The 20,201-nt window shown below is 38.6% G+C and overlaps 1 protein-coding gene across 2 annotated transcripts; it reads left to right on the forward strand.

Annotated features, from left to right (window-relative positions):
* The first annotated feature begins 1,719 nt into the window (after positions 1-1,719).
* Positions 1,720-20,134, forward strand: LOC130917696 (gastrula zinc finger protein XlCGF26.1-like). Of its 2 annotated transcripts, none has more exons than XM_057839350.1 (3): positions 1,720-1,839; positions 4,521-4,583; positions 8,724-11,480. In XM_057839350.1, the coding sequence occupies exons 2-3, from the start codon at positions 4,533-4,535 to the stop codon at positions 9,765-9,767; spliced, it is 1,095 nt and encodes a 364-aa protein (XP_057695333.1). In that variant the 5' UTR covers positions 1,720-1,839; positions 4,521-4,532; the 3' UTR covers positions 9,768-11,480. The 2 variants fall into 2 exon arrangements, with proteins under 2 accessions (XP_057695333.1, XP_057695328.1); XM_057839345.1 differs by lacking the exon at positions 8,724-11,480 and adding an exon at positions 18,049-20,134 and having other exon boundaries at positions 1,729-1,773.
* The last annotated feature ends 67 nt before the right edge of the window (positions 20,135-20,201 follow it).

The raw sequence follows: 20,201 nt of genomic DNA on the forward strand, positions 1-20,201 counted from the left end.
TGTGCATGTTTTCTGAAACGGCAAAAAAAAAAAAAAAAAAAAATGCAACAGAAAATGGATCAAATCTATAAGAGCAAGGAAAGAGTTAAGGTGGTTCATTTATCATATTTAGTTTTATTTGCTCATATGTGGAGGTTCAGAAGATCTTAGCTGTCAATGTGCACTTTGGACTTATATTGATTTATGTTAGGCTACTTATTCATTTCCTTATGATTTAAAAAAGTCTGTTTGCACGATCTTTAAAATATATTCCATTTCACTCTGCATAATATGTCATTTGTACTTATTTTTCTGAATGTATGTTACTTAATATCTTTATTTAAAAAAAAACAAAAAATGTTTGCATTATCTTCAACTTTATTATACATCCTATGTTCTTAAGTAGTTAAAATTAAGATTTGGCATTTAGTATGTGAGGAAATGAGGGAAAATAAAAATTAGGAGCTGGAGGTTGGGGTTATAGCTGTTTGTGTTAACTTTTATTTTGCAAATCATTGAAAAAAATACAATTTTGAATGAAAATCATTTTTTGTATGTGTTATAGAAATAACTGACCGAAACAGTTTTCTTTGCATTTCAGTAGTTTTGATTCCATCCACCCAAAAAAAATAAAAATTTCTGGCTTCGTGGCGACCTTCACGCCAGGGAGTTCCGGCAAGAAATTCTAACCACTTTCATCCCTATTATTAAGTGAATTATTTTCATTATGTTCAGACTTAATTTATCCCTTTTCTCTTGCTGAATGTGACAGTCCATTTTTTCCCTCAAATACACGTTTGATTGGATGATGACACACACACACATTCACTCAGAGCTCCGACTGAAATACAACATGTCAATAACATGCCGCCTCCTCCGCCCCATTCAGAAAGGAGGGATATTATTTTTTCTGGCCAGCAGCACCAACTGTCGGTAATGTAAAAAGGTGCAGGTGGGGAACATACCAATAATTTTGCTACTGAAAGTCCGACCTGCATCAGAGCATAACATTAAACTGTGGGAATTTGGTAACCTCCAAAACTTGAGTAAGAAGCTGCTTATGTGGATGAGTTTTTTTCTACTGTTGACGTTAATCAAACTGTGAGAAATGTAGTGAACAAAGGTTTACCCCCTTCTCTCCAATTTTCATTTTCTTCATGTGGTCTTAAAGCAGCCCAAATGAGCTTTAATTTATTTATTTTTTATTTTTGTTGTTGTCTGTGCTTGTGGACAAAAGCAGTCGTTTTTTTTTTTTTTTTTTTTTTTTTTTTTTTTTATCTGAAGGAAGGCTCCCTTTTGATTTGTGTTATTCCCTGACCAAGACATTTTTTGTTATATTTAATGTCTTTATTTCGACAATGTTGACTGGCAAATGTTTTAATTTTTTTGCATTTCTGGATAGTTAAGAGCTTATTAACAATTTTGTATTTATTGTGTATGGTATATAATCAAAGTTATGTTCAAATATTGAGCTTTAAATTTGCTAGAAAAATCCAGACATTTATACTGGAAGTTTAAAAAAAAAAAAAAAAAAAAAAGTTTTTCTAGTTTTTGAAAACAAAGGTTTCAATAGAACTGTGTATCAACTGAACCGATACATATATTAGTTAGTATAAGTAAAAGCTTCCTCTAGATTTAATAACTGACATGTTAGACTTAGAACACGTTGACGCAGGAAATTCGGACCCTGAGCACCACTTGATTCCAAACGCCTTTACCCTTACACTGAAACTCCAGCGTCTGAAAGTTTTTACATCCGGTTCACTTGACGCAACATCTGTGTACCCACGCCAGGTTTGCGGTTTATTTCACGTGCGATTCTTTTATTTAAACGTTTTCCTTTAAAAGCATCCTCATCGGGTAAGTACTGAAGTAGGCATTACATGGACTCCAATGTCCCAACTTAAAGCTTCGTGGAAGTCGTTTGGCTTCCCATGCTCACTTCGCTTGGTTTTGTTTAGCTTAGCTAGCTCGCCATGACGCGTTAATTTCGTTGTTTTAGTGTGATGCTAGTTCCGATTTGTATTTTGTTTTTGTTTAAGAGGAAAGCCTCCATCTTGGCTACGATTCAAGTTGTATTTATAAATTTAATTCGAGACTTCTCATAAAAATGCGATAAAATAATACAACAAACGATGGCAGACCATATTTTTGACACAAAGTCATCAAAATAAGTAAAAAAAGATGTATGGCGGAAAACACTCAGGGAACTTGCAGTTCTGCTCTAAGACCTCCAATTTAGCCAATTTTCAAAATTATCCTATATGCATGAGTGATACATCATTGGAAAGCTTAAAATCTCAATTTTCTGGGGGAAGAAAATTTTTTGAACAGGGGGGCATTTAATTTTTTTTTTTCTTTAAACAGCAAAACCCCAACTGAACGTGAGAGCACGCGAGAGCATAATTAAAGACGCCACGATTTTAACGAGATATTGTCACGTACTTACCTTGTTACGATCCAAAAACTCCACGTAGCATGTCTCACCGAGTGTCAAGTCACAAAAGTGAATGGCTACAACCGGATTTTGGGGGGATTTTATGGGTAAAACATGGCAATATAACAAGGGTCTCGATGCAGAAATCGCAGACATCAAGGAGTGGCCGATATGTTAATTTTCATATATTTACCATTTTAAACGTTGTTTTTTTTTCTCCCAATTTTTCTTGGTTTGGATCGATTATTTATCATCTAAAATATTGGGGAAAATGTGACCGTAAGGAAAAAAATTCAGTTAAGCGATAGTTATGAGGTAGATATCCGTGACTTATTTACAGACACCATTTTTTTCATTGTGACATAATTTGTTTAAAATATGTAATATATAAATATATTATATATATATATATATATATATATAATACTCAGTAGTTGTATAGAGTTCATTTTGCCTACACTTATAAATTCGTCAAACCTTTTCTTTTACCCCAGGCAATAGTAGGTGGTTTTATTTACCTGACATGTTTCGGCGAGCACTTCCGCCTTCGTCAGAGGGTCACTGATGTTGGTGTGACGCGTCTTTATCAGCTGATGGATGATGCCCTCTGCTGCCCATTCACTCTTCCAAGATGCTGTTCCAGGTCGTAGAGAGCATGTATGTCTCATTGTTGTCTCCTTTTCACATTCCTTCTTGTGTTCTGTTTTTCTTGTAATGAAGCTCCTCCCTGTCTCCCCGATGTATGATTTATCACATGATTTGCATGGAATCTCATATATTGAATTGCATTTGTTTTCTGGATGGATTTTGTCCTTTGGGTGGACCAATATCTGGTGGAGTGTTGTGTGTGGTTTAACCGGTGTGTTTATGTTGTATTTTTTCATGACCCTTTGTATACATTCCGTGACTCCCCTCACGTACAGCAACGTCAAAATATCTCTCTGTTCTTGTTTTGTTTGCCCCCTCCCCCCCAAATATGAAATTCCATGAAAATCATGTGATAAATCATACATCGGGGAGACTGGGGGAGCTTCATTACAAGAAAAACAACACAAGAAGGAATGTGAAAAGGAGACAACAATGAGACAAACCAGGGCAATAAAAGAACAATCACAACAAGAACATCACAAATCAGCCATCAACGATCACTGCAAAAGGGAAAACCACATCATGGACTGGGAAAAGGCCAGAGTCATCCGCACCGAAGAAAACAAACATCAGCGCTGGTTCAGGGAGGCCATTGAGATCCGCAAGCGGGGCCCAAGGACCATTAACAGGGACGAGGGGGCATACATGCTCTCTACGACCTGGAACAGCGTCTTGGAAGAGTGAATGGGCAGCAGAGGGCGTGACTCGCCTGTCATTCTTGACAGGTGAGTCACGCCTTCATCCATCAGCTGATAAAGACGCGTCACAGCAACATCAGTGACCCTCTGACGAAGGCGGAAGTGCTCGCCGAAACATGTCAGGTAAATAAAACCACCTACTATTGCCTGGGATAAAAGAAAAGGTTGACGAATAGAATACTCAAGTTTGGAAAAAATACTTTGAACACCAAATTTTTATTCAGAAAATAATTACAGTACATCTGAAACAAATGATTATAACACTATATTTGAGAGAAAAAGAATGTTATTTTGCCTCATTCAAATCTTAATATCTGAAAATTTAAGTATGTAAACTAAAGTGCAATCACATTCGTAAATGAATGGCTTCTGGTTTTTGAAATGTAAATAAACCAATCTGTTGTGATAAAACAACAAAATGGCAATAACTGCATTAACCATCAAAGTGATGTCTAGCTGTAACTGTACTCTTGAAACAAATTTGAATAAGGAAAAACATTGCAATAAAATAATGCAAACTGGTTAAACTCGAGAGTAGCTGAGATCTGTCATGACAGAACATTACTCTTCAAGTTCAGCATTCGCTTCAATGATATCTGGCGCCATCTAGCGTTGTGAATGGGTATAATGTCTAGACCCCGAATATAAGACGACTCCCACTTTTCAGTCTTATTTCAATGCAAAAAACACCGTCCTATATTCGGGCCAATACGGTGTATGATCCATGAATGTTTTTTTTTTTTTTTTTTTTTTTTTAGCAAGCGGAGAAAATGCTGTTGAGGTGCATTGTTTCCGGTGGTGCGAAGACAAACAAGGAAGGGGTGAGTTAGCCCACATTTTCAATGGACAAAAATATAACCATAATTGACTAGCTTTCTAGTGATGCATTAGCAAACATGTTGACAGAATGACAGAATAGTAAGCCAATGGATTCCACGCGAGCAGAGTGCAAAAATATGGAGTTCATAATGTATGTTGTGTATCTTCTGTTTGGAAATTTTTAGCGGGTGGAATCAAGGTGGCTGAGAAAGGAAGACTACCATAATTACAGTGCCTTGCAAAAGTATTCGGCCCCCTTGAATCTTGCAACCTTTCGCCAGATTTCAGGCTTCAAACATAAAGATATGAAATTTAATTTTTTTTGTCAAGAATCAACAACAAGTGGGACACAATCGTGAAGTGGAACAACATTTATTGGATAATTTAAACTTTTTTAACAAATAAAAAACTGAAAAGTGGGGCGTGCAATATTATTCGGCCCCTTTACTTTCAGTGCAGCAAACTCACTCCAGAAGTTCAGTGAGGATCTCTGAATGATCCAATGTTGTCCTAAATGACCGATGATGATAAATAGAATCCACCTGTGTGTAATCAAGTCTCCGTATGAATGCACCTGCTCTGTGATAGTCTCAGGGTTCTGTTTAAAGTGCAGAGAGCATTATGAAAACCAAGGAACACACCAGGCAGGTCCGAGATACTGTTGTGGAGAAGTTTAAAGCCGGATTTGGATACAAAAAGACTTCCCAAGCTTTGAACATCTCAAGGAGCACTGTGCAAGCCATCATATTGAAATGGAAGGAGCATCAGACCACTGCAAATCTACCATGACCCGGCCGTCCTTCCAAACTTTCTTCTCAAACAAGGAGAAAACTGATCAGAGATGCAGCCAAGAGGCCCATGATCACTCTGGATGAACTGCAGAGATCTACAGCTGAGGTGGGAGAGTGTCCATAGGACAACAATCAGTCGTACACTGCACAAATCTGGCCTTTATGGAAGAGTGGCAAGAAGAAGAAAGCCATTTCTAAAAGATATCCATAAAAAGTCTCATTTAAAGTTTGCCACAAGCCAACTGGGAGACACACCAAACATGTGGAAGAAGGTGCTCTGGTCAGATGAAACCAAAATTGAACTTTTTGGCCACAATGCAAAACGATATGTTTGGCGTAAAAGCAACACAGCTCATCACCCTGAACACACCATCCCCACTGTCAAACATGGTGGTGGCAGCATCATGGTTTGGGCCTGCTTTTCTTCAGCAGGGACAGGGAAGATGGTTAAAATTGACGGGAAGATGGATGCAGCCAAATACAGGAATATTCTGGAAGAAAACCTGTTGGTATCTGCACAAGACCTGAGACTGGGACGGAGATTTATCTTCCAACAGGACAATGATCCAAAACATAAAGCCAAATCTACAATGGAAGGGTTCAAAAATAAACGTATCCAGGTGTTGGAATGGCCAAGTCAAAGTCCAGACCTGAATCCAATCGAGAATCTGTGGAAAGAGCTGAAGACTGCTGTTCACAAACACTCTCCATCCAACCTCACTGAGCTCGAGCTGTTTTGCAAGGAAGAATGGGCAAGAATGTCAGTCTCTCGATGTGCAAAACTGATAGAAACATACCCCAAGCGACTTGCAACTGTAATTGGAGCAAAAGGTGGCGCTACAAAGTATTGACGCAAGGGGGCGAATAATATTGCACGCCCCACTTTTCAGTTTTTTATTTGTTAAAAAAGTTGAAATTATCCAATAAATTTTGTTCCACTTCACGATTGTGTCCCACTTGTTGATTCTTGACAAAAAATTAAAATTTTATATCTTTATGTTTGAAGCCTGAAATGTGGCGAAAGGTTGCAAGGTCCAACGGGGCCGAATACTTTTGCAAGGCACTGTATGTTCTATTTTCATTCCGCAGACATAACCAAAGTGTATTTGTTTTTGTATTAATTTTAAATCCATGAATTGCTTTGTTAACATTGTATTGATTCATCACTTTATTTTTAATTTATTTTTTAAATACAAAAATGGCTAATAATTTAAAAAGTAGTAATAATAATTGCTTATATTTATGTTTTTTTGAATAATCAAAAATAGGCACTTCGGGGTTAAAGGTAAATTAACGAATGATTAAAAATAGTCACTTGCAATATAAAGAGGTTGAAGGCGGTTGAAGGTTGAAGTTTAGCATAGCTTTGCACTGTAACGACAGGTGTGCCTGGAATGGTCAAATTCGTTTAAAAATTATGACCCTTCATACTTTAGTTATTGATATTTACGACTCAGTTTAGGATATGTTTGTCATGTGCAATGAATGCTTTTGGAGTAAAGTGAAGTGGTGATGGTCGCCTACTTCATTCCAAACGGTTAAACATATTACACTGAAGTTTCAGCGCCTGAACATTTCTACTTCCGGTTCAGTACACGCAATGGTTATGAACCCATCCCGGATGTAGTTCTTTCATGTATCGTTCTCCTAACCCAGTCATTCGAGTCATTTTGACTGTGTGAAAGTTTTTTTTTTTTACAGTACTGATTGATCACACAGGCAGGACTCATGACGGTTAATTTATGAAGCAGTACACTTTGTATAGTAAACTGCAAACATCAATTCTTAGGTAAACTAAAAAATAATTGGAAAAACTTTATAAGGCATTGTTTTTTGGTCATTTATGCTGATGCTCCAACTGTCATTGAACCCTGAGGCTACATGCTAACCCGAACCGAGTTACCCTTCCAACTCTCTTCCTCGCCTTTCAAACACGTAAAATTACACAAACTACCACGACTCATTTCACACACGGCGGCGGCGGTGGTGATTGCCTTCACCAACCAGCCCCTGGCGGCGAGCATGTTGCGGCTCGTCGTTCCCCTGCTGCAGCCCCGGCAGGCAGTCCGGCCGGACGCTCGCTGACACTGCCCTGGGTCCGGCGGGACGTGACTGCTCGTTGCCAGGGACGTAGCAGGGGAATGAACGCCTCATTCTCAGTGGACATCCGGCCAACGTCGGCGTGCGTGGCTGCCCGAGCCCAAGCCGTGTATAGCACTCGCTTGGCGGCCACGCGTCTATCTCTACTAAAAATCAAATTTTGGCTGCAAGTATGAACAAAGCCTTAGTGTAAAACAGGGGTCCCCATCTGCCGGGCCGCGGACCGGTACCGGTTTGTGGCGCATTTGCTACCGGGCCGCATAGAAATAATAATTTAATAACGACCGCATTCTGGCCGAATTAACCCTATGCCCCTGCTTAACACACCTATATCTCTGTCTACTCTAGATATAAAACTACGGGATAGATTACAATGTTGTCATAGAAGTCCATTGCTTGGACTGCTAGCAGTACATCTTCTTTGTGTATATAATATATCTATGTGTGCTTGTCCTCGATAGTATTACTAGGCCGCGGGCGCAGCACATTTGTTCCCGGAAATAATTAGCCCCCACACGAGCGAAGATAACTGGAAAACAGACGTCTTTGGAGATATTTTTACGGCGAAAAGGATATTTTTACGGCGAAAAGGGCACCTGACGAGCCTACAACCTCGAAGACCCACGAACTGCGAAGGAGTGGATTCGTGACCCGTTTGTGAATAAACAGAGAGATCGCAAATGACGGCGACCTTATTAAAAGTACATTTGAGACAACAACTCTACCGAGGTTCTGGATTAAAGTCATATCTGGAATATCCTGACATCGCGACAAGAGCATTGAAAACCTTGCTACAATTTCCAACATCGTATCTTTGTGAAGCGGGCTTCGTAATTAATGTTTAACGACAAGGTGAAGTCGTTAATGGTGGGCGCGGTGTGCAGCTGTTGTGTGCAGCTTACATGGCAGGATGAATCTGAGAACTTTTCTACAAGTCCTTCCATGATCAAACGTAAGTTAATATTCCTTTCTTTCAAGAAAGTTTGTAGTGTTTACTTTGGAATCGCTGCATTTGCGCATTTTGCGGCTATGTTTAACGTTACGCGCATGCGCAGAACCGCATCGATGCAATTTTTGATGGGTTGCAAAATTTGTCAGAACACCGGTCCGTGAAAAAAAAGACCCAAATAACACTGGTCCGTGGTGCAAAAAAGGTTGGGAACCCCTGGTGTAAAATATGTTACATGAAAATCACAGCAAAACCTCGACTTGAGCAAATCGTGATTTTTTTTTTCTTCTTCTTTCATCCAGTGTCCCGCAGACATCATTGTAAAAAAGCTTCAACCTGAGAAGCAGGATCCCCTCCATGTTAAACAGGAATGGGAAATGCCGTACATCAAACAGGAGGCGGAACCAGAGACCCCTAGCATTAAAGAAGAAGAACAGGAAGATGGAATCCCAAAGTTTCCAATGACTGTCAGTGTGAAGATTGAAAAAGATGAAGGTCCAAGTGAAGAGAGCTTATTTCCACACCTCACAACAAAAGGAGAGGGACGATCGCAACCGGACAGCCTGTTAGCTCTGCTCTCCAACAGTGACGACATAATGTCACAATCTTCTGAGACTGACACTAATGATGACTTTGACCAAAAAACTTCAAAATCCCGAAACAAGTCTTCACTAAAAAGAGAAACTCAAGAATGCGCGACTGGGAAACAGTTTGACTGCACACATTGCAATAGAAGATATTCACGGAAACATGACTTGAAAAGACACATGCATACACACATCGGTGGGAAGCCTTTTGCCTGCTCACTTTGTGATAAAAGATACATCACGCAGGGAGTTTTAAACATTCACACAAGAACACACACTGGAGAGAAGCCTTTTGCCTGCACACTTTGCGATAAAAGATTTTCTCAGAAGTGTAACTCAGAAAGACACAGGTATGCACACACTGGAGAAAAGCCTTTTATCTGCTCAATTTGTGGTAAACAATTTGCTGATAAGGGAAATTTAAAGAAACACACTAACATACACACTGGAGAGCAGCCTTTTGTCTGCACGTGTTGTGGTAAAAGATTCAATTCGAAGGGAGAATTAAACAGACACACAAGCATACACACTGGAGAGAGGCCTTTTGTCTGCACACTTTGCAAAAAAAGATTTTCTCTGAGATGTAATTTAAAAATGCATCAGCGTACACACACTGGAGAAAAGCCTTTTGTCTGCACATCTTGTGGTAAACGATTCACCCAGAAGGGAAATTTAAACAAACACACTCTCACACACACTGAAGAGAAGCCTTTTCCTGCTCCTTTTGTGATAAAAGATACTGCGCAAAGGCAAATTTAGACATTTACACAAGAACACACGCTGGTTTCCCTGCTCTCTTTGTGGTAAAAAAAAGTAAGCCTTTCACTTGCTCATTTTGTGAGAAAAAATTTTGTCGGAAGAATGATGACGAGACACACACGTACACACACTGGAGAAAAGCCTTTTCCCTGCTTCGTTTGCTATCAAATAATGTTTCAGAAGGTAGAACTAAACTGTCACACTAAAACGCACACTGGAGAGAGACCCTTTTCCTGCTCTCTTTGTGGTAAAAGATTCACTCAGAAGGGACAATTAGTAAGGCACACAAGAATGCACACTGGGAAATAACCTTTGAATGGCAGTGTGTGACAAAATATTCGGATTTCTGCCACGCATTTACAGTGGGAAAAGCATTTCAATTTTCTTATTCAGTTTCCCTTGAGAGACTGAGACCAATCTGTTTACTGTGCTTAAAAATGTCTGCCGTGGACAGCAAGAACCCAAATCAATTAAGATGTAATTTAAAAACGTGACACCACTATCACATTGATAAGCTGCTGGATTTTTTTGTTTTCTTGAAAACATGCCGAATATTCCCAACAGTCGTCCCGCTTTCGGCAGTAACACACTAGAAACGTCAACGTCGCGTCAACGATCCCGCCGCAATAAACACAGTGAAACGCGGCCGTTAAGGTCAATCAGCCAATGCACACCAGTCACAGTGCGACCGTGTGTTGGACGCGTCCCAGAAGCGCTCAACGCGTCACACTCGAAAAGAACAGCGGAGTTTGTTATTTGACGCGAGACGCGGCCCCCCTGCGTCAATACTACTAGGTAGGATCGGGCAGGCCGGAAGTCATTCGTGTAAAAATACGGTGGATCCGGTCGATTTTCAAAATAATATGCAATCGTAACTTACTATATAAATAAAATGAAATGAGCTAAAACACCTGTAATCAATACAAATAATACACAAATCCTGCTACACAATTAAATTGATTAATTTTTGCGTGGCACTTTAACTTGAGAAAAAACATCAATAAAGCTTAGAAAAATGTTCATAAGAAAAAAAATGGTTGAGGCATTTAATTTGTAAAGTACATGTTTAAATCTTTGTCATTGGGATTGCTTTTTGCTTTAGCACATGACTTCTTTTTTCGTCTTTCTTTCAAAAACAAAGCTGGCCAATACGCGGGGTCTGAAAGGCAAAATGTTGTTGTTTTATTAGCTTTAAATACCCGCTATTCTCGCGCGATCTTGCAATCCTCGTGTGAACCGATCGAGCCGCTCCACAGACGCGCTGCTCGTTAAACGCGTCCTATGGAAATTGACGCTGAGCGTCACTGGTGCGTTATCGCGGCGGGATCGTTGACGCGACGTTCACGTTTCTAGTGTGTTGCTGGCGTTAGTCAGTGTTACGTCAGTAAACCAGCGAGCACTGTTGTCATCATATAAGGTGGCATACCAAGTTGCTCATTGCAACATCATAGCAAAGGCACCGATACTTCCTGCAGCAAAAATAAAAGCTGTCCCTCTGTCCAATGTCTTTTTTTGTTCTATTTTTTGTTTTTTGCCAAGTTTTTTGGCATATTGTATTGATTTAATTGTTGCTAATCAATTTGAATGTATTGTGAATGATTGATTTTAAATTGTTTTTCTAGTATCAATTGGTCAAAAAATGTACCTTGAGTGTATATTCTGTTTTGATGTGATTTTTTTTATTTTATTTTTTTTTTAAATCCAGGAAAATTGATGCCCTTTAAGTCTTTTCTGTTTAATTTTTCATTTCAAAATAAAATTGTTCTCTACAATTGTAACATTATCTTTTTGCCTGATTTAAAAAAATAATGAAAAGAAATCTGTGGGCTATTCAAGAACTGTTCTACTTCTGAGGTATCCTAGACTACCCGAAGCAAGGGCACAGGTTTGCATAGGGACGGTAGGGACATAACACTACCAACTTTTCAGGATGCTCAAATTGTCCCCACCAACTTTTACGCCACCTTATTTGCATTATATTAAGTTCAGTTATATAGGTGATTTAGATTGTCTTCTCATATGTTGTAAGGATAGAATTGACGCTACCATTATTAAGTGAATTATTTTCATTACGTTCAGACTTATATTTATCCCTTTTCACTTGCTGAATGTGACGGACCTTTTTCTCAAATGCACGTTTGATTGGCTGATGACAGATGAAATTTAATTCAGTAGAAAGGGAGAATGAGTGCAAGAATGAAATGTTGAAAGAAAGACATATTGGAGTAAATAAATGTTCAAATAAAAACGGAGGTAAATGTTGAATTAAAAATTGGAAATATTGAAATAAGTATTTCAAAATTGTAATAAGTGGAAAAAAAATAAAAATTGAAATGAGTAAATATGAATTGGAACAAAATAAGTTGAATAAATGTTAAAATAGATATTGAAATAACATTTTGAAATAATAGTCTAGAAGCATTTTAATGATACATTTAATAATTTATTCGTCTATTTTTGTAAATGTTGCACTCTTGCTCCTCTATAGTCAATGGCAGTCAATCAAACAGCATTTTATCATCATCAATGGCAAGGAAAGAGTTGATTAAAAATGTGTGTACCTCGTAAAGTGCATTTATTCATCTAATGTAGAGTCAGAGTTCTAAATAATAGCAAGAGCTTGGCATTAGCAAATCATTAGATTTTTTTTCCCCATGCAGTGTCCCACAGACATCACTGCAGAAGATCTTCACCCTAAGAAGCACAATCCATGTTAAAAAGTCTGGGATGCAGTACATCAAACAGGAGGCGGAGCCAGAAACCATATACATTTAAAAAGAGCAGGAAGAGAACATCACCAAGTGCACAATGACAATCAATGTGAAGAGTGAAGAAGATAAATGTCCAAGCGAAGAGAGCGGAACAGTGAAACCTTTGAGCGACAGCTCATTTCAGCACCGGACAACAGAAGATGAGGGACGATTGCAACCAGACGTCCTATTAGCTCTGCTCTCGGACAGCGATGACGTAACGTCACATTCTTCTGACTTTAACACTAATGATGAGGATGTTGACTTTGACCAAAATGCTTGGAAATCCTTCAACAAGTCATCATTGAAAAGAAAGACCAAATAACACATGGTTGGGAAACATTTTCCCTGCTCACATTGGGATAAAAGATTGTCTTGCAAGACTGATTTAGAAAGGCATAAGCGTACACACACTAGGGTAAAGCCTTTTGTCTGCATACGTTATGGTAAAAGATTCACCGAAAGGGATCATATCTTCAAATCTTTCAGCTTGCTCTTCTGAAACTGCTCCCACATTTTCAGGGACGCTGTCAAAATGATTGAACAAGAAGTAAATCTTTATGCTTGTTCAAACTCCCTGAGTTTTGAAAGCTGTCAACATCGTAGTCACTAACTCTCGGTACACGAAACCCAAGATTGGTGCGGAGCCCAAGGCTTATCTTGATGCCCTATTTCCATGCCAAAATAAGCTTTGTACGACCTTTTAATGAAACTAGTAATGCCTCGACGCTGTTCTTTCAGCATGTACCCTCCGAAAATGTAGCAAAATACATTTGGATCATTTTGACACGTCTTCGTTCTGCCTTTATCATAACCCTTAGAAAGTGGCGTATTATTGTACGTAATACTGAAGATCTGAAAGAACAATACCACCTTTGAAATCCAAATCCGCGCGTTCTAATTCTCTAGAAATGACTAAAAAAAACTCATGCACAAAGTTTTTGCTTGTAGGCCTGTGTTATAATTTGAAATACTTTGATTCTGCCCTTCCGTTTGTTTGTTGTTTGTACAGTACAGTTTTCAAACCTTATTTGAATGAATTCAGGGAAGACATCTTTATTAGTCTCATGCATTGCAATATTTCCAATCTGATTCATTATAGAATTACTTGACCTTGTTTTTATTACTATTAAATATTTTCTGTTCATTACTTTTTTTTTTTTACTTCCTCTGTTGTGAACCATTTTAGAGCTCTTTTCTGTTCTATATAAAAATCAACTTTAGGATGTCACTTGTATTCATACAGTGTATTAATTTATATCATTTTTTAAAATCCACAAATGAAAAATGTATACATTATATGTATATATATATACACACACACACACACACACACACACACACACACATATTTATATGTATGTACTGTATATATATTAGGGCTGTCAAACGATTAAAATTTTTTAATCAAGTTAAGTACAGCTTAAAAATTAATTAATCGTAATTAATCACATTTCAAACCATCTATAAAATATGCCATATTTTTCTGTAAATTATTGTTGGAATGGAAAGATAAGACACAAGACGGATATATACATTCAACATACGGTACATATGTACTGTATTTGTTTATTATAACAATAAACAACAAGATGGCATTAACACTATTAACATTCTCTTAAAGCGATCCATGGATAGAAAGACTTGTAGTTCTTAAAAGATAAATGTTAGTACAAGTTATCGAAATTTTATATTAAAACCCCTCTTAATGTTTTCGTTTTATTAAAATTTGTAAAATTTTCAATCAAAAAATAAACTAGTAGCTCGCCATTGTTGATGTCAATAATTACACCTTGCTCACTCATGGTACTAACCCATAAAATCAGTTGGACCCAAACGCCAGCAGAGGGCGCCAAACACTAAAAAACAAGTAACAAGCGGACATTACACTGTACTGTCATTTTAGTCTGTTCGAGCGGGGCATGTGCGTTAATTGCGTCAAATATTTTAACGAGATTAATTTTAAAAATTAATTACCGCCCGTTAACGCGATAATTTTGACAGCCCTAATATAAAGCAATTATAGATTGTATTCATGAAAGTCAAGATAAAAAAACAACCGGCTTTGAGTCAAGGCTGCTTGCCAACAGCGGCTTGGTTCTTCCTTCTAATCGCCTTGATGTACAGTAGTTATTCTCGTATGCTTCTTCTCTTCACTCGGTGGACAGCAATTCTTCTCGTATTCTTCTTCTTTCGTACTTTTGGAATAATTAGGGCTCATGGCTAGCGCGAAAAGCTAAACCAAGTGAACCTGAGAAGTTTCAATGCTTTAAAATTACGTTTATGTTCCCTGATGATAGAAGTGCAGCGAAACAGTAACTTTGATCAAGTCAACATATATATTAACGGACAAAATTCTTCAAAATTGATTTATTGATGATTACGACTCAGATTCGGATATGTTCATTATGGGTAAGTAATATTTCTGTAGCCAGTTAAGTAGTGATGGTCGCCACTGGATTCTAAACGTTTCAACCTATTACACTGAAATTCCAGCGCGTGAACGTTTTTACTTCCGGTTCACTTGGTGCACCATCTCTGTACCCACGCTAGACTTGCAAGTTTTTTTCGTGTGCCCTTCTTCTAACCAAACTCTTTGCTTTAAAGCATCCTCATCGGGTAAGTACTGAAGTAAGCATTACATGGACTTAGATGTCCCAACTTAAAGTTTCGTGGAAGCCGTTTGCCTTCCCAGGCTCACTCAGCTTGGTTTTGTTTAGCTTAGCTCGCTCGCCATGACACGGTCATTTCGTTGTTTTCGCGTAATGCTTGTTCTGATTTAAAAAAAAAAAAATTGTCGTTGTTTTGAGGAGGGTTGCTATCTTGGCTTTCATTAAAGTTTTATTTATAGATTTAATTATATTTGAGACTTCTCTTAAAAATGGGATAAAATACAGCAAATGACGGCAGACCATTTTTTGATACGAAGTTATCAAAATAAGTAAAATTTAAAAAATCTATAAATGTATATTAAATACCTTAGCCCTCCCCACTTAAAATCTCCAAAACAAGTTGGACTAACACGTGGCACTCTGACGTAACGACCAGAATGAGCAGTAAATTTTTGCAGTTTGCTAGCATTCTCTGCAAATGTACATACTATCGGTGTTGTTAATCTCACTTTAAATAAGTAATTAATTACAGTTACAAATTGCTTCTCCCAAAAAGTAATTGCCTTAGTAACTCAGTTACCTGAATGTAAGAGCAATTAGTTACTTGGCAAAGTAACTGGTGATAATTTTCATGGTTTAAAAAACCCCCCCCAAAAAACAGGTCACACAATGTGAAGTTTAAAGGGTTTTGGGGACAACTGGCCCTAGCCCAATTCTTTACCCTAAACTTAACTAGACACAGGGGTATTGCAGATATTGCGATAACTAGATAGTAACCTTTGCTATGTGTGGAAGTCATTTAATGTTGTGTATCAACTGTTAAAGGGTATGACAACACCTGGGGAAATGCTAATATTCCATCATTTATCCATCAACGCATGCCTTTTGAATTCATATCATGCCACTTCGTGTAATTACACACATCGCAACACCAAGAAAATGATAGAAATTAGGTCGATTGTCAAGCTAAAACGACCCGCCCCCGAGATGCCGGAAATCTAGCATATTGTGTGCGTGGCGTCACTATAGGGAAACAACCGGCTCAGTGCTTAGTACTGAATGGCTGCGACGATGGCGGACAATTTTGTTTTTAGTTGCAGCAACGAATCCGACGTACCGAACATTTTTCTAATGGTGACGAGGAGAGTTATGAACCTTTCTTTGGTGTTTTGGGTTATCAATTTGAGGCCAAACGAAAGCCATTGCAGCGTAATGAAAGGATCATTGAGGGGAGCAATCACACTGATGAAACACCGGCGGCAACAGCAACACTGAATGGTTTGTTTTGCATTTCTTTTTGTGAAGCTGATACACCGTGACCGCAAAATAATGTATTGAATAATTATCATTTAATGTGCTATCATCGGTTTTCGCTTTGCCAACCGGCACAAATATGAACGGGATTAGAGGATTTGTTCTATATATTTTACGAGCGATAATTTATACATGTGTCCAGTCCTATATCCAATGCGTGATATGTTTTTATTATAAAAGAGTGCTCACTCTGGCCATTTCGAGCTTGGCTGCTCCGCTCCTTTGGTTAGCCTGGGGTGGTCTCATCAGAGCCAGTCATCCCCTTTTCTTGATGAGGTGGCTGTGCGTGTATGGTGACTGCTTTCATCAGCAATTTCTTAGCAAAAGCTGATTTCATTTGTCCATAGTTCGAATGGCTTTCAAGTGTAAAATGCGCACAACACAAAACCGTGCCGGAGGCTGGGTCTGCAAAATTAGCCCTCTTAGCGCGGACGAACTTTACTCATTGTCTGCGTAGTCCAGCTCTTTTTCTCGCGTTCGGGAACTCATGGGTACTACATTGCGACAAATGGCTATTTGTAAACCACATAGCATAACAGGTTTGAACCATTTTAGCGATTTTTTGATAAAACACGAACGCAACTCTTCTCGTCGATAAACAACGATGGCACCTGCCTCGACCTTTTGTTTCCTTGTTATGACGTCTCCGCCCCATTCGGCTGTTTCCGGAATACTTTCGGAAATATTCGTAATTTTCGATCTATCTTCGATAATTGCTCATGAATGCGACTTATTTTTTTGTTAACTTTATTAATATTTGTTATCTTGCCACATAACGGTCCTATTGATATCTCAGAGCCCCTTAGTGTTTTCATACCCTTAAAAGTTGTTATAAATGCTCCCGTTATTGCATTAGTTCCCTTCTGTCCACTTTCGACATGTGTAAGTTTTAAACTGTGTCATCATTTAAAAATAGATTTAAGTCAAGATTTTGCGGATTCAGGAGCATTTTAGATAAAAAGTTACTTAGGTTCACCACCTAGCATCGCGTTTGCAACGGCGTCAGAACTCCCTTCCAGCTCCCCCACTCCCACTCGGCTCTCTCCGTGAGTCTGTGTCTCTTTTCTCGCGTCATTCAACCAACGTAGTAACGCATGGTAACGCACACCTTTCCCGCCTCAGTAACGGTAACGGCGTTGACAAGATGAGAAAAGTAATTAATTAGATTACTCACTACTGAAAAAATAACGCCTTTAGTAAAGCCGTTATATTCTAACGCCGTTTTTAACAACACTGGGTACAAGTATTTTATTGTCACTGTATGAGTGTTCTCTCAATTGTCTAATAAACGGGTCCTGAGTAAACTGAAAATGCCGTTGAGATGTATTGTTGCTGGTTGTGCGAAGACGAACACGAAATGTGTGAGTTTGCATCCATTTTCAATGGACAAAAGTATAACCATAATTGACTAGCTCCTCGTAATGCACTAGCAAAAATGTTGACAGAATGACAGAATAGAAAGCCGATGGATAATACTTGAGCAGAATGCAAAAATCTGGAGCTCAAGATGCTTGTGTATCTTCTGTTTGGAAATTTTTACCGGGTGGAAGCAAGGCGGCTGAGAAAGGACGACTACCATAATTATGTCATACTTTCATCCCGCAGACGTCACTGAAGAAGAGCTTCACCCTGAGAGGCACGACTGCCCCCCCCACGTCAAACCGGAATCGGAGATGCCGTACATCAAACAGGAGGTGGAGCCAGGGACCTCAAGCATTAAAGAAGAAGAACAGCCAGATGAAATCACCAAGTTTCCAATTATTGTCAGTGTGAAGAGCGAAGAAGATGAAAGTCCAAGTGAAGCGAGCGGAGTGACAAAATCTTCGTGCGACAGCTCATTTCAAGACCTGAAAATAGAAGGTGAGGGACAATCGCAGTCGGACGGCCTCTTAGCGTTACTCTTGGACAGCGACGACGTAACATCACACTCTTCTGACTTTAACACCGATGAGGAGGCTGTTGACTTAGACAAAAGTGCTTGGAAATCCTTGAACAAGTCATCATTGAAAAGAGACATGAAAGAATGCTCGGATGCAAAACCTATTGCCTGCTCACTCTGCGATAAAAGATTCGCTACTAAGGAAAATTTAATCACACACTTGCAAATACACACTGGAGAAAAGCCTTTTCTCTGTACTATTTGTGGCAAAAGATTTACTTTTGAGAATGATTTAACGAGGCATGCAAGAACACATACAAGAGAGAAGCCTTTTGCCTGCTCGTTCTGCGATAAAAGATTTAGTCATAAGCTAAAATTAACAACACACACGCGAACACACACTGGAGAAAAGCCTTTTCTCTGCACATTTTGTGGTAAAAAATTCACCCAGAATGGAAGTTTAAAAACACACATACGAACACACACTGGAGAGAAGCCTTTCGTCTGCTCTCTTTGCGATAAAAGATATCGTGCCAAGCAAGACTTAGCAAGACATACAAGTACACACACTGGAGAAAAGCCTTTTGCCTGCACATGTTGTGGTAAAACATTCACCCAGAAGAGACATTTAAAAGTGCACACACGAACACACACTCAGGAGAAGGCTTTCGCCTGCTCATTTTGCTCTAAAAGATTTATTATGAGGCAATCGTTAACAAGACACATGCGCATACACACTCGAGAAGAGCCTTTTCTTTGCTCAGTTTGTGGAAAAATATTCATTGACAAGTGGGATTTAAAAAAACACACAAGAACACACACTGGAGAGAGGCCTTTCGCCTGCTCGCTTTGCGATAAAAGATTTTGCCAGAAGGCAGTCTTAACAATACACTCTCGAAGACACACTGGAGAGAGGCCTTTTGCTTGCTCACTTTGCGATAAAAGATTTAGGCAGAAGTCAACGTTAATGACACACTCAAAAAGACACACTGGAGAGAAGCGTTTCAACTGCTCATTTTGCTCTAAAAGATTTTGTAGGAAAGCAGAGTTAACAATACACAGGCGCGTGCACACTGGAGAGAAGCCTTTTCCCTGCTCGGTTTGCGAGAGAAAATTTTCTTGTAAGCAATATTTAACAAAACACCTGCGCACACACACTGGAGAAACACCTTTTGCCTGCTCACTTTGCGATAAAAGATTTTCTCTAAAGAATCAGTTAACAAAACACACTTCTATACACACACTAGAGAAAAGCCTTTTCCCAGCTCGGTTTGCGGTAAAAGAGTCAACTGGAAGTAAGGATTAAGTGATTACGCAAAAACACACCAGGGAGAAAACCTTCACTTGCACGGTGCAAGTCTGGTCCTCGTTTCCAAACATAGACCGAAACATATCTGGTGAAATGATCATAACCTGTTTGCGCCTCTGTTCTGTTTTGTATTATGACGTCTTTCTTTCGACTTAGATTTTTCTTTTGTTTCTTCTATTTGTACCTTTTGTAAAGGGAAAAAAAAAAAAAAGGTTGTAAAGTGTCATTGAGTGTCTTGAAAGGCGCTTTGACATAAAATGTATTATTTGAAAATTTGAAATTCTTTGACTGTGCCCTTCCCTTTGTTGTTGAATTTTCAAACTTTATCTGAATGGTTTCAGGGATGATGTCTGTAATAGTCCCGTGCATTGTAATATTTTCCAATTATAGAATTACTAGACCTTTTTATTAATACTATTAAATATTTTTTGCTCATTACTAACTTTTTTTTATTTCCTCTATTTTGAAGTACTTCTCTGTTTTATACAAAAAAAAAACTTTGTCACCTTGGGACATGTCCAATGTGTATTTCTGTTTGTATTTATTTTGAATTCATTAGTTTTTTATCAA

This window comes from Corythoichthys intestinalis, chromosome 1 (genome assembly GCF_030265065.1).
Source record: "Corythoichthys intestinalis isolate RoL2023-P3 chromosome 1, ASM3026506v1, whole genome shotgun sequence".
Lineage (NCBI taxonomy): Eukaryota > Metazoa > Chordata > Actinopteri > Syngnathiformes > Syngnathidae > Corythoichthys > Corythoichthys intestinalis.